This window comes from Solanum lycopersicum, chromosome 3, assembly GCF_036512215.1.
Source record: "Solanum lycopersicum chromosome 3, SLM_r2.1".
NCBI lineage: Eukaryota > Viridiplantae > Streptophyta > Magnoliopsida > Solanales > Solanaceae > Solanum > Solanum lycopersicum.
This window is the reverse complement of record NC_090802.1, coordinates 59,019,237-59,030,170: the sequence shown is the minus strand read 5'-3', so window position 1 is coordinate 59,030,170 and position 10,934 is coordinate 59,019,237. Positions and strand designations below refer to the sequence as shown.

The window sequence follows — 10,934 nt, the reverse complement described above, 5'->3', positions numbered from 1 at the left end:
AAACCTTTGTTATGATTCTGAAATCTCTTTAATTAAAAGACAAGTCTATCATTTAACAAGTCAAATAGGAGCGTGAGGCGAGAGTAGATTTGAACTCAATGGAAAGTCTAATGATTTTAATGGAAAAAGCTTTCCAACGGTAACTAAATATTTGACATGTGAAAACTTATTCATCTTACATTGAAGCTCAAGTAATGAAAAAAACGAACCGACAAATCCAAAAATGAATTCGAACTTAAAGATGAAATTAGAAAAAAACAATTTCAAATAGTCAACTTATAATTTTAGGCAAATTATATATTTATTTTGATCGATCTAATTATATTTGTTTGATTATTATTTTGATTTTCGATGAAAGTTATTAGATTGGCAAAAGAGTGAATATAGTGCAACCACAGTGTCATTTTCAAGAGTTATTTAGCTGTAGAAACACAAATAAAAAAACTCACAATTTATTTGTTTTACTTCTCTCCCCTGCTCTGCCCCTTTTTTTTCTATCCTCTGTTTTTTTTTTCTTTTTTGGCACAAAGAACAGAGGAGAAATAGCTCTAACTGCTAGTATAAAAATTACTTCTTTCTGCTATAAATATCAAAGAGAAAAATGGGAGAATAGAGAATCTCTACACCTATTTCTCTCTCTTCTTTCTCTCTCTCTCTCTGTGTTTCTTTATCCTTCTTCCACAATGTTTTTTCTCTTGTAGATCTTACTGATATATGTGTTTTTGGGTGTACTAAAAAAAATAAAATAGTACTAATTATTTGATTAATGGCAGAGGCAAGTGGTAACATTGAGGTATTTTCATGGTTGAAAACCCTACCAGTGGCACCAGAGTATCATCCAACCCTAGAAGAATTTCAAGATCCCATTGCTTACATTTTCAAGATCGAAAAGGAAGCTTCTAAGTATGGAATTTGCAAAATTGTACCTCCAGTACCTGCACCACCGAAGAAAACTGCTCTTGCTAACCTAAACCGGTCACTGTCAGCTCGGGCCGGTTCTAATGGCCCAACATTTACTACTAGGCAGCAGCAGATCGGGTTTTGTCCGAGGAAGCACCGACCCGTTAAGAAACCCGTTTGGCAAAGCGGAGAAACCTATACGGTTCAGCAATTTCAGGCTAAAGCTAAAGCCTTTGAGAAGAATTACTTGAGAAAGAATTCAAAGAGAGCATTGACACCACTTGAAGTTGAAACCCTTTATTGGAAAGCCACTGTGGATAAACCCTTTTCGGTGGAGTATGCAAATGATATGCCAGGTTCTGCATTTGCGCCAAAGAAGGCTTCTTTGGCAGCAGGGGGTATTGGGGAAGTGAGTACTCTGGCAGATACAGAGTGGAATATGAGAGGAGTGTCAAGGTCAAAAGGGTCTTTACTGAAGTTCATGAAAGAGGAGATCCCAGGGGTAACTTCCCCTATGGTGTATCTTGCAATGATGTTTAGTTGGTTTGCTTGGCATGTTGAGGATCATGACTTGCATAGCTTGAATTACTTGCATATGGGTTCTGGGAAGACTTGGTATGGTGTGCCCAGGGATGCAGCGGTGGCATTTGAAGAGGTGATCAGGGTCCAAGGTTATGCAGGAGAAACTAATCCTCTTGGTGAGTCTAATTGGCACTCCTAGTATGCGAAAGTATTGATATTTGCTCAAGTGTTTGTCCTGTTTTCTGTCATCTGTACCTTTAATTATGAGAAGCAATATAAGTCATTACCTTCTTTTGTTTAGTTGTTTGCCAGCAGTGGATTATGCAAATTTGAACTGAATATGAGGGGCTTCTTCTACTCTTGGCCAGTCTATGAACAAACAGATTCCCCATCTTTGTCTCTTTTTGCAGTTCACTGCAAAAGAATACAAAGCTCTGTTTACCAATGTCCAGGGATATAATTCTCTGTTAAGTTGTACATGGTTATTCTTAAACAAGTACTTTGTTCTGCAACAAGTTTGATCACTTTGTTGCTATTTGATGATTGACCTCAGTTACTGTTTAGATTAATTCTAGTTATGTATTCGTCACATTACATCTTTAACTAGTATACACAGTGAGCTTGAACTCTATACCTTTGTATTTTCTTTCAGTTACCTTTGCTACACTTGGGGAGAAGACCACAGTCATGTCACCTGAAGTACTGCTTAGTGCTGGTATTCCATGCTGCAGGTGAAATACTGGTGTTGCATTTCCTTTTTTGTGTTATTGTTGGTCTACAAATTAATATTGTTGGCATTGTGATGGCCTCTGGGTTTTATGCTTCTTGTTTTGTGTACATAGAGGATATTTTCTGTAAGCTTTTAAGCTGAATGGGTATAGGTTTCATGACAGAGAACTCAAGTGGAATAAGAGCAAGCCAGATAATGTATTTTCTGCTGGAGAAGACACTTATATGAGAACCATTCGTTGCTGGTTTTGGGGGAAACCTGTCAATAGTATTTCAACTTTAGAGTGGCTAATAGCTGTGTCATTTCCGACATGTTAAGGATTGCTTTTTTAAGCCTTCTAATTGTTTTCCCTGTAAACACTATTAGATGAACGTAGATACATCATCTTTGTGATGCATGATATATTATTATATTAATCTGGCGACAGGACACCATTTTAATTCCTGACTATCCTTTTTGAATTCAGGCTGGTGCAAAATGCTGGAGAGTTTGTTGTTACCTTTCCACGAGCCTATCACTCAGGGTTTAGTCATGGTAAGACAGTTTCTTTGTTAAATATAATTATGTATTGGATGTATTTGTTCCTCTGTAGTTGTAGTGAAGGAAGATGATGAAAATTTTTGGGCTTTGTACAATTTTAAAATTTAGGATTTAATTGCGGGGAGGCTTCTAATATTGCTACTCCTGAGTGGCTGAGAGTCGCAAAAGATGCTGCAATCCGTAGAGCATCAATTAATTGTCCTCCAATGGTGTCACATTTCCAGTTGCTTTATGATCTTGCACTTTCACTGTGTTCAAGGTTTGTTTTCTTGCCATAGGTAAATTTGATTATGCTATTTTCCTGAATTATTGGAACCTTACGGTAAATAATAATAGACTTCCTATAGACCTTTCCGTAGGTTTCGCTTCGTAACACTAATTTCTCTTTTGGTTTTTGATATTATGCTTACCTTCCTTGTTTTGCTTTATTGCTTTGTTTGTGACAATTCTTTAACCCATTTATTATTGATGTAAAAGATTAACAATTTGACTAATTAATATATTCCTTCATTTAATGAATTCGATTAACATCTTTTTATAAAGAAATCATTTAAAATAAAATTGGTGGTTTGAATTGCTGGAATTATTTTAATAAACAGGTTTTAACAACTTCAGAATTACACAAAAAAAGGAGGTAAACAAGGAAAGAAAGAAATAATAGGATATACCTAAAATGAAGAAGGTTTCCTATGGAATAAGAAAAGAAACATACCACAGAATACCCCATTTCCATTTCAAACATAAAATAATAGGTTTTGGAAAGAGGCTTGATGAGGAGGGAAGAAGAACGAAGAATTAGCGTTCGAACTTCCGAATTCCTATGACCAGAACTTGTATTTTAATAAATGAAGTATATAAAAATAACAGATGTTGGAAATTGAAGAAGAGAATCGTACATAACAAGAAGTACAACGACGGCCTTGCTCTTGAGCCAAATGAGGGTTTGGTTTAATCATCATGGGAACAAATACACTTTTCCTCTCCTATGTTTCAAGAGATAGACATAGAGAGCAAATGGATGGGTGATTATGACAGTCATTTTCCTTGTACTTTTTTTCAACGGTAAAAACAACACCGTTACTTGTCTCGGGTAGTTGCGTTGTTTTGACTAAAACAAAGATGGTGGTTTGAAGTTGCTGAATAAAAAAAAGATGTTTATAAAATTAATTAAACAGAAGAGTATATTAGTAAGGGCAAATTAGGCAAACAATAGAATTTTCACATTAATGGTAAACATATTAAAACAAAAACTACTACGCTTCAGTCCAAAAAATTGTTGCAAAGAAATAAAAACAAGAAAGATACATGTAGTATTGTAAACCACAAGAAAATTTAGTGTTACGAAGCGAAATACGAGGGACATGTAGTATAAATACATTCTATTTGTCAAGCCTTTTCGAAGGAGATATAAGGAAAATGACTGACATAGCTTGTATTGAGAAATTTCTATGTCAGTCTTTTTTTTTTTTCCAGTTTAAAAAAAAAAAAACTGACATAGAAATTTGTTTATACAAGCTATTTCCATTTTCTTCAATTTCACCTTATTTTTTTTAATTACATAAATTATAGGTATCTGTATTGAATTTCTCTGTTGATTTGTACCCAAAATTAATTGACCGAATCAGGTACAGATCCCACACCCACGCAGTGGTGACAGGGGTGCGGCAGCGAAATTGAAGAGTTCGAGCAACTTAGATATTTGATGTAGTTACCTTATGCCCATCTCCGACAATTTTCTAAAAAATGTTTGACCTTCTAATGTTTATTAGTTGACCTTACTCCTTAAAAGATTAGGAATTTATTGCAGTAATTTTTCTTTTTTAACGTTTTATTTATTTAGTTTTAACACTGATGTATCGCGATGGTTATTTTATGAGACCACATGTTTAATGTTCCTACCAATCTATGCAAGGAAATTAGACCCTTTTAGGGAAGCTGATCAATGCAGTTCTGTTCACATGTCAATCCTTTTTTTCTGCTTTAGCATATTATAAAGGGGTTTGGGAGTGTGGATGGACAATGTTTCATGATAGTTTCAGGTATTGTGCAGATTGACTGTGTCTTACTCTTAGTTTTTTTCTGAGGTTATCGGATTCAAGGATGTTCTCCCACTCTTTCTGCATTACATTTTTTCTTGCCATTGCTGCTGTTTCTTTCTGTAGCTTAATCTTATATAGTATAAGGAAACCATCAAAAGACCGGATCCTTCCTGATGATTTCATCTTTGTACATACAGTTGCAAGGAATGTTAAATTGAACTTGATAAATAGTAAGTTCTGCATTCCTGCATCTAGAGGGTCACACGGACTGATTATATATGTTTGATTAAATCACTGCTTCACTCGATTTATGGTGATTTAAACCCATTGAATACGGCAATACGTTTTACAATCTCTTCAGAACATCATGTATGTTAGGTAAGGATCTCTGTGTTGGTTTCTTTAGCATCTTTAATCTTCTACTGCAGAGTACCAAAGAACATTAGAATAGAACCAAGGAGTTCTCGCCTGAAGGACAAGAAAAAGAGTGAAGGAGATATGTTGGTCAAAGAACTATTTGTTGAAGATTTAAACTCTAACAATTATCTTCTTCACATTCTTGGAGAAGGATCACCTGTTGTACTTCTCCCTCAAAACTCTCCAGGGATTTCTATTTGCTCTAATTTAGTAGCTGGATCCCAGTCAAAGGTAAATTCCAGGTTGTTCCCCAGTTCATCCAATTCAGATCACGAGGTGAAGAGTAAAAAAGATTCCGCATATGATGATCTCAAACTAGGCAGGAAACAGGGGATGAAACAATATGCAGGCATCTCTTTAGAGAAGGGAAAGTACTCTTCTTGGCACACTGGTAACAGACTGCCAGACTCTGGCAGAAAGGATGATGCCCAATCCTCTCCAGAAACCCAAAAAGTGAACCTGGACACCGCAAGAGGAATGACTTACAAATGCGATACACTGTCGGAGCAAGGACTTTTTTCTTGTGCAACTTGTGGGATCCTATGTTATACGTGTGTGGCCATAATTCGACCAACAGAAGCAGCTGCTCGTCATTTGATGTCATCTGATTATAGTGATTTCAATGGCTGGACAGGAAGTGTAAGTGGCGTAACTGCTACTGGTAGGGACCCAAATGCTGCAGAATCAGATTCCAGTTCTGGTATCTTCTTCATGAAATGATCTGTTGCAAATTATGCAATTTCTAATGTTTTAAATCCTGTCTCTTTTTTTTACTCACATATCTGGTTGGCAGGACAAGTTATGGTTAAGCTTTATGTGTTGATTGCAGGACGGTTTGTTAAAAGGGCTCCTGCCTTGATTGATGACCCAGTAGAGTCATCTGATCGAATTCAGAAATTGAATAATGGAAGTGTAGAAGAGCTTTCAAGGACCAACGCACGTAAAGAAACTTCTTCCCTTGGCCTGTTGGCTTTAGCTTATGCCAATTCGTCAGATTCTGATGAAGATGAGATTGAAGTAGATATTCCTGTTGAAGCTTGTGAAAGCAGACATACAGAGTCTGAGGATGAGGTTTTTCTCCGAGTTATTGATCCTTACGGAAACCACAGACAAAAAAGAGCTGTATCTCAAGGTAGAAACTGTCAAAAATTTGACAATTCCGTTCAGTTGGAGAATGAAAGTTACCCATCAGGGGAATCAAATACTTTATTTGGTAGGTCAAGCCATCAACCAAGGTCCCATCAAGTCCCTGCAAAGTGTATTTCCAATATAAGGGAAATAGCACAAAACAATGCTGTTGCTCTATTTGATAATGCACGTATGCAATTCACTTCAACATCTGATGAAGACTCTTTCAGAATACATGTATTCTGTCTCCAGCATGCTGTACAAGTAGAAGAACAGCTCCGTCGAATTGGTGGAGCACATATTTCTCTTCTTTGTCATCCAGGTGAGCTCTAATTTGGTTTCTGACTAAATAGCTTACTCTTGCTGCAACAAGCTTTTCGTAAGGCAAGGGTATCCAATGTTCATCTAGGGAGAAAAACAGAGTTTTGGTCCCAGTTGCACCTGAGTATGTGTTAATAATCATCTGTTAAATGAGATAACTGATTTATTTTCATATTTTCAATCATGATTTTAAAGATGATGTGTAACTGCTACTATTCTCTAGGAAAAAAAAGGTTACTGATAGACTTCATTAGGTAGTTTTGAGAATATACAAGACTATCTGACTGAAAACATCAAGTGGTTACCATAAAAGGTAAGATTGGGAGAAAAACTGCTTCTTCTTTTATGTACTCATGTAGCTATAGTGTTGGTCTTATCACCCAATTATTCTGATCTTGTGGTTCAGTCACTTGGTATGATTCTTTTGCATATCCTTGACACATCTTGAGATATTGGCAGACTATCCCAAGCTAGAAGCTCAAGCTAAACAAGTGGCTGAAGAGTTGGGGAGTGATCATTTCTGGAGAGAGATTTCATTCCGTGAGGCCAGTAAAGAAGATGAGGAAATGATACAATCAGCTTTGGAAAGTGAAGAAGCTATACATGGCAATGGGGACTGGACTGTGAAATTAGACATCAACCTCTTCTACAGTGCCAATCTAAGCCGTTCTCCTCTCTATAGTAAACAGATGCCTTATAACTTCATTATATACAATGCATTTGGTCGTGATTCTCCAGATAATACCCCAGAAAAATCAGAGTTTACTGGGAGAGGGTTAGGGAAGCAGAGGAGAGCAATTGTTGCTGGAAAATGGTGTGGTAAAGTCTGGATGTCTAGTCAGGTTCATCCTCTGCTTACTGAGAGGACTATTGATGAAGAACAAGAACAGAACAAAAGCATCTCAGCCCTGATTAAGATTGAGGTGAAGTCTGAGAGACCACGTGAAAGGACTCCGACTGGTAAAACTGTCGCTACAACTTGCAAGACTGGAAAAAAGAGGAGTAGTACAGCAGCAAGTAGGAATGCTTCGAATGCTCAATTAATAATAGCAGATGATCATGATGATTCTTTACTTAGTAGTATACTTCAGCAGCACCGGAGGAAAACTAATCTTAGGAGTAAGAGAATTAAATATGAGACTCCTGAACCTCAAAAGGATGTTGATAAGAAGAAGATATTTGGCTCACTCATTGATGATGATCCAGATGGTGGGCCTAGCACCCGTCTGAGGAAAAGAATTCCAAAACCGAGCAACGAGTCGCCCGCCAAGTCGGTGAAGGCCAAGCCAGCTCCAACTAAGCAGCACGAAAGCAAGAAAGGTCCCAAGGTCAAACTTCCTTTTGCAAATAGCATTGCAAAGAAAGAACCAGTAACGAAGGGTCCTAGAAGTAATATAGGTAAAAGGATGAGGGAGGAAGGAGAATATCATTGTGACTTGGAAGGGTGCAGTATGAGTTTTAGCTCAAAGCAGGAGCTTACATTGCATAAAAAGAATGTTTGTCCTGTCGAAGGGTGCAAGAAGAAGTTCTTCTCACACAAGTATTTGGTACAGCATCGACGGGTTCATATGGATGACCGTCCTCTGAAATGCCCCTGGAAGGGCTGCAAGATGACTTTTAAGTGGGCATGGGCTCGAACTGAACACATAAGAGTTCATACAGGTGCACGTCCTTATGCTTGTTCTGAGATCGGGTGTGGCCAGACATTTCGTTTTGTGTCAGATTTCAGTCGTCACAAGAGGAAGACAGGTCATATTTCGAAGAAGGGAAGAAGTTGACTACGAAAGCAAATTGTAATTTGACATGACTGATGGAACTGTTCAGTTAACAGACATAGGGGTAGGTGTAGGATCAAGTTTCGTTTTGTAAGTCTCTCTTGGTACCAGATAACTCTCCTCAGTCAAGGTACCTCATTGGCCCCATTCATTGATTTGAAGTAGTTCAATTGCTTCAATCCTGTAAGAATTATTTCCAAAATCAAGGAATTTAACATTTGAAATGAAATGTGGAAGTGGATTCTTCTTCTTCTTCTTCTTCTTTTCCATTCTTCTCTTGTTCAGTTGCTGCAGGATTGGACTCTTGGTATGCTCTTTTATTTTATGTGTTTACTACATCATCATACAATATTTACCTGAGGAAAAGATCTAAACATGCTCATCTTCATCTAAAGTTTTAGACTAGATCAAAGAATTCAGTCATTTGTTTTCTACATTTATATCTTCTTCTTTTTCTCCAGAATGCTCTGTCTAGCTTTTTTACTATTTTCGCTACGATTTCTTCGCTTCCGTTATTATTATTTTGATTGTCTTTTCTTGAATCAAGTGCATTTATTTATCGCCCTTTTATCATTTTTCTTATATATTTGGGTGTCAGACTCAATAGGACCATAATTTACTGTTGATATATTGTACTATTGTATTTCATAATACAACTATATTGATACAACTTAACGAATATTGATCAAAGTAAATTAAAATTAAATATTGGTAAAGTAAATTAAAAATATTAAATCATATCGTGAAGTATAAAATAACAAAACAATTGAGATTATATTTTTATAATTATTAAGGATACAATGTACTCAAAGACTAATTTAAAAAAAAAAAGAAAAAGAAGTGTGTATATATATGTATTGTTGATTCTGAAGCAAGTTTATGAGCTTTTCGATATTCTAGTAATTTGTAACCAAAGAAGTATCATAAATAAATATAATCAAATGAAAATTAAAGGCTCCGTTGAATTTTTAAGCAATTTCATATGTATCAGCAAAATATATTTTATATAACTATTGAAGTGCTTAAAAATTATTTTGACTTAAAAAAATTTATATGAGTATTCCGAACAAGTACTTCTTCCATGTTATATTACTTATCCATATTACTAAACTATTTACCTCACATTATTATTAATTTACCAAAGATAGAATTAATTAATAAGTTTCCTATCTTGTAGTCAAAATTAATTCTTTTTGAACATATAAATAGAACTGATCACCTGCATAAATATTAGTTATAAAGTTTCCAAAAAAACATCATTGTTAATCTTGATATTGATGGATAAGACACATAAATAAATTATATTAAAATGAGTTAAAATGTAAGTAAAGTTAATCTTCTTATTTATAAAATTGACAAATTAAATAAATCAGAGGGAATATTACATCAAATGTTATATTGAATTTCACAAAACATAAAACATTCTCGTATTTTTACCTAACAAAAACGTGTAATAAGTCTACTAGATATCTCTTACAAACATTTTGTACAAAATTCATGCGAGTCCAATGAATACTCAGTTTGCTTTCACAACTTTTGTATGCAATAAATGTTACTTTTTGACGTACGGGATTGATAAAGTTCGCACTAAAAATATCTTCATAGTTTATTTTTATTTATTTATAATTTGATTTGATTTTTTTTAAAAAATAAATTGTATATATATATATATATATATATATAAATCTTAAGCTCGTCTATGTGGCACCGTCACAGATTAACATTTTTTAAAATTTTATTTATTTATAAAACTAGTCTTTTCTTTTCATGAAAAGTTGTGACTTTTATAAAATGTTGTGACTTTTCCGAAGGGTTGTGACTTTTCTAAAGAGTTGTGACATTTCTTATCCACAATTAATATTTGTTCACACTATCCTTTATTGTCTATAAATAGAGGGAGTTTCCTTTTATTTTGAAGCAACGAAAATTCTAAAGTAGCACAATTAAATATTCAAGTACTTTACTCCTATTGAGTGGCATACTGACGCCATATATTGTTTTTGTGTCTATACGTTGGTCAATAAAATCATAATTCCATGCCAAGAGGATTTAATTCTTTGAACCTCAAGCCAGTGACGAAGCCAATAATTTCAATAAGGGGGTTCAAAATCTGAAGAAATAGACACACGAAGTAGTCGAGGGGATTCAACATCTACTATATATACCTACAAAATTATTTTAACCATGTATAGTACTAATTTTCTGGCGAAACAAGGTGGCTCCACCATTACTTCAAGCATTAGAGGGGAATAATTTTCTTAAAAGGACACTGTGCATTCAATGAACTTGATTTTTTCCTTTCTATTTCTTTCTATTTTTACATATTCTGAAAATTTTTCTACAGTCATTAATTTATGTTTTATGATGTTAATTGTTATTTTTGAATACATATTTTAAACTTTATTGTTTATGTTTCTGCAAAATTATTGTCTCCGATTATATTGAATATATAGACATATAATAAGTATATTTATTCAGCTATAAATAATTATTGTACTCGGTTCTAGAAATTCATGTTTTGATATTCTATATAATGTTCTATACCTTGAAAGTACAATATAT

General features: G+C 34.8%; 1 protein-coding gene across 1 annotated transcript; it reads left to right on the top strand.

Annotated features, from left to right (window-relative positions):
• The first annotated feature begins 446 nt into the window (after positions 1-446).
• LOC101257458 (lysine-specific demethylase REF6) lies at positions 447-8,634 on the top strand. Its single transcript, XM_004236265.4, has 7 exons — positions 447-1,598; positions 2,075-2,153; positions 2,619-2,686; positions 2,801-2,951; positions 5,160-5,848; positions 5,978-6,598; positions 7,057-8,634. Exons 1-7 carry the CDS (start codon positions 767-769, stop codon positions 8,373-8,375), a joined length of 3,759 nt encoding a protein of 1,252 aa, XP_004236313.2. The 5' UTR covers positions 447-766; the 3' UTR covers positions 8,376-8,634.
• The last annotated feature ends 2,300 nt before the right edge of the window (positions 8,635-10,934 follow it).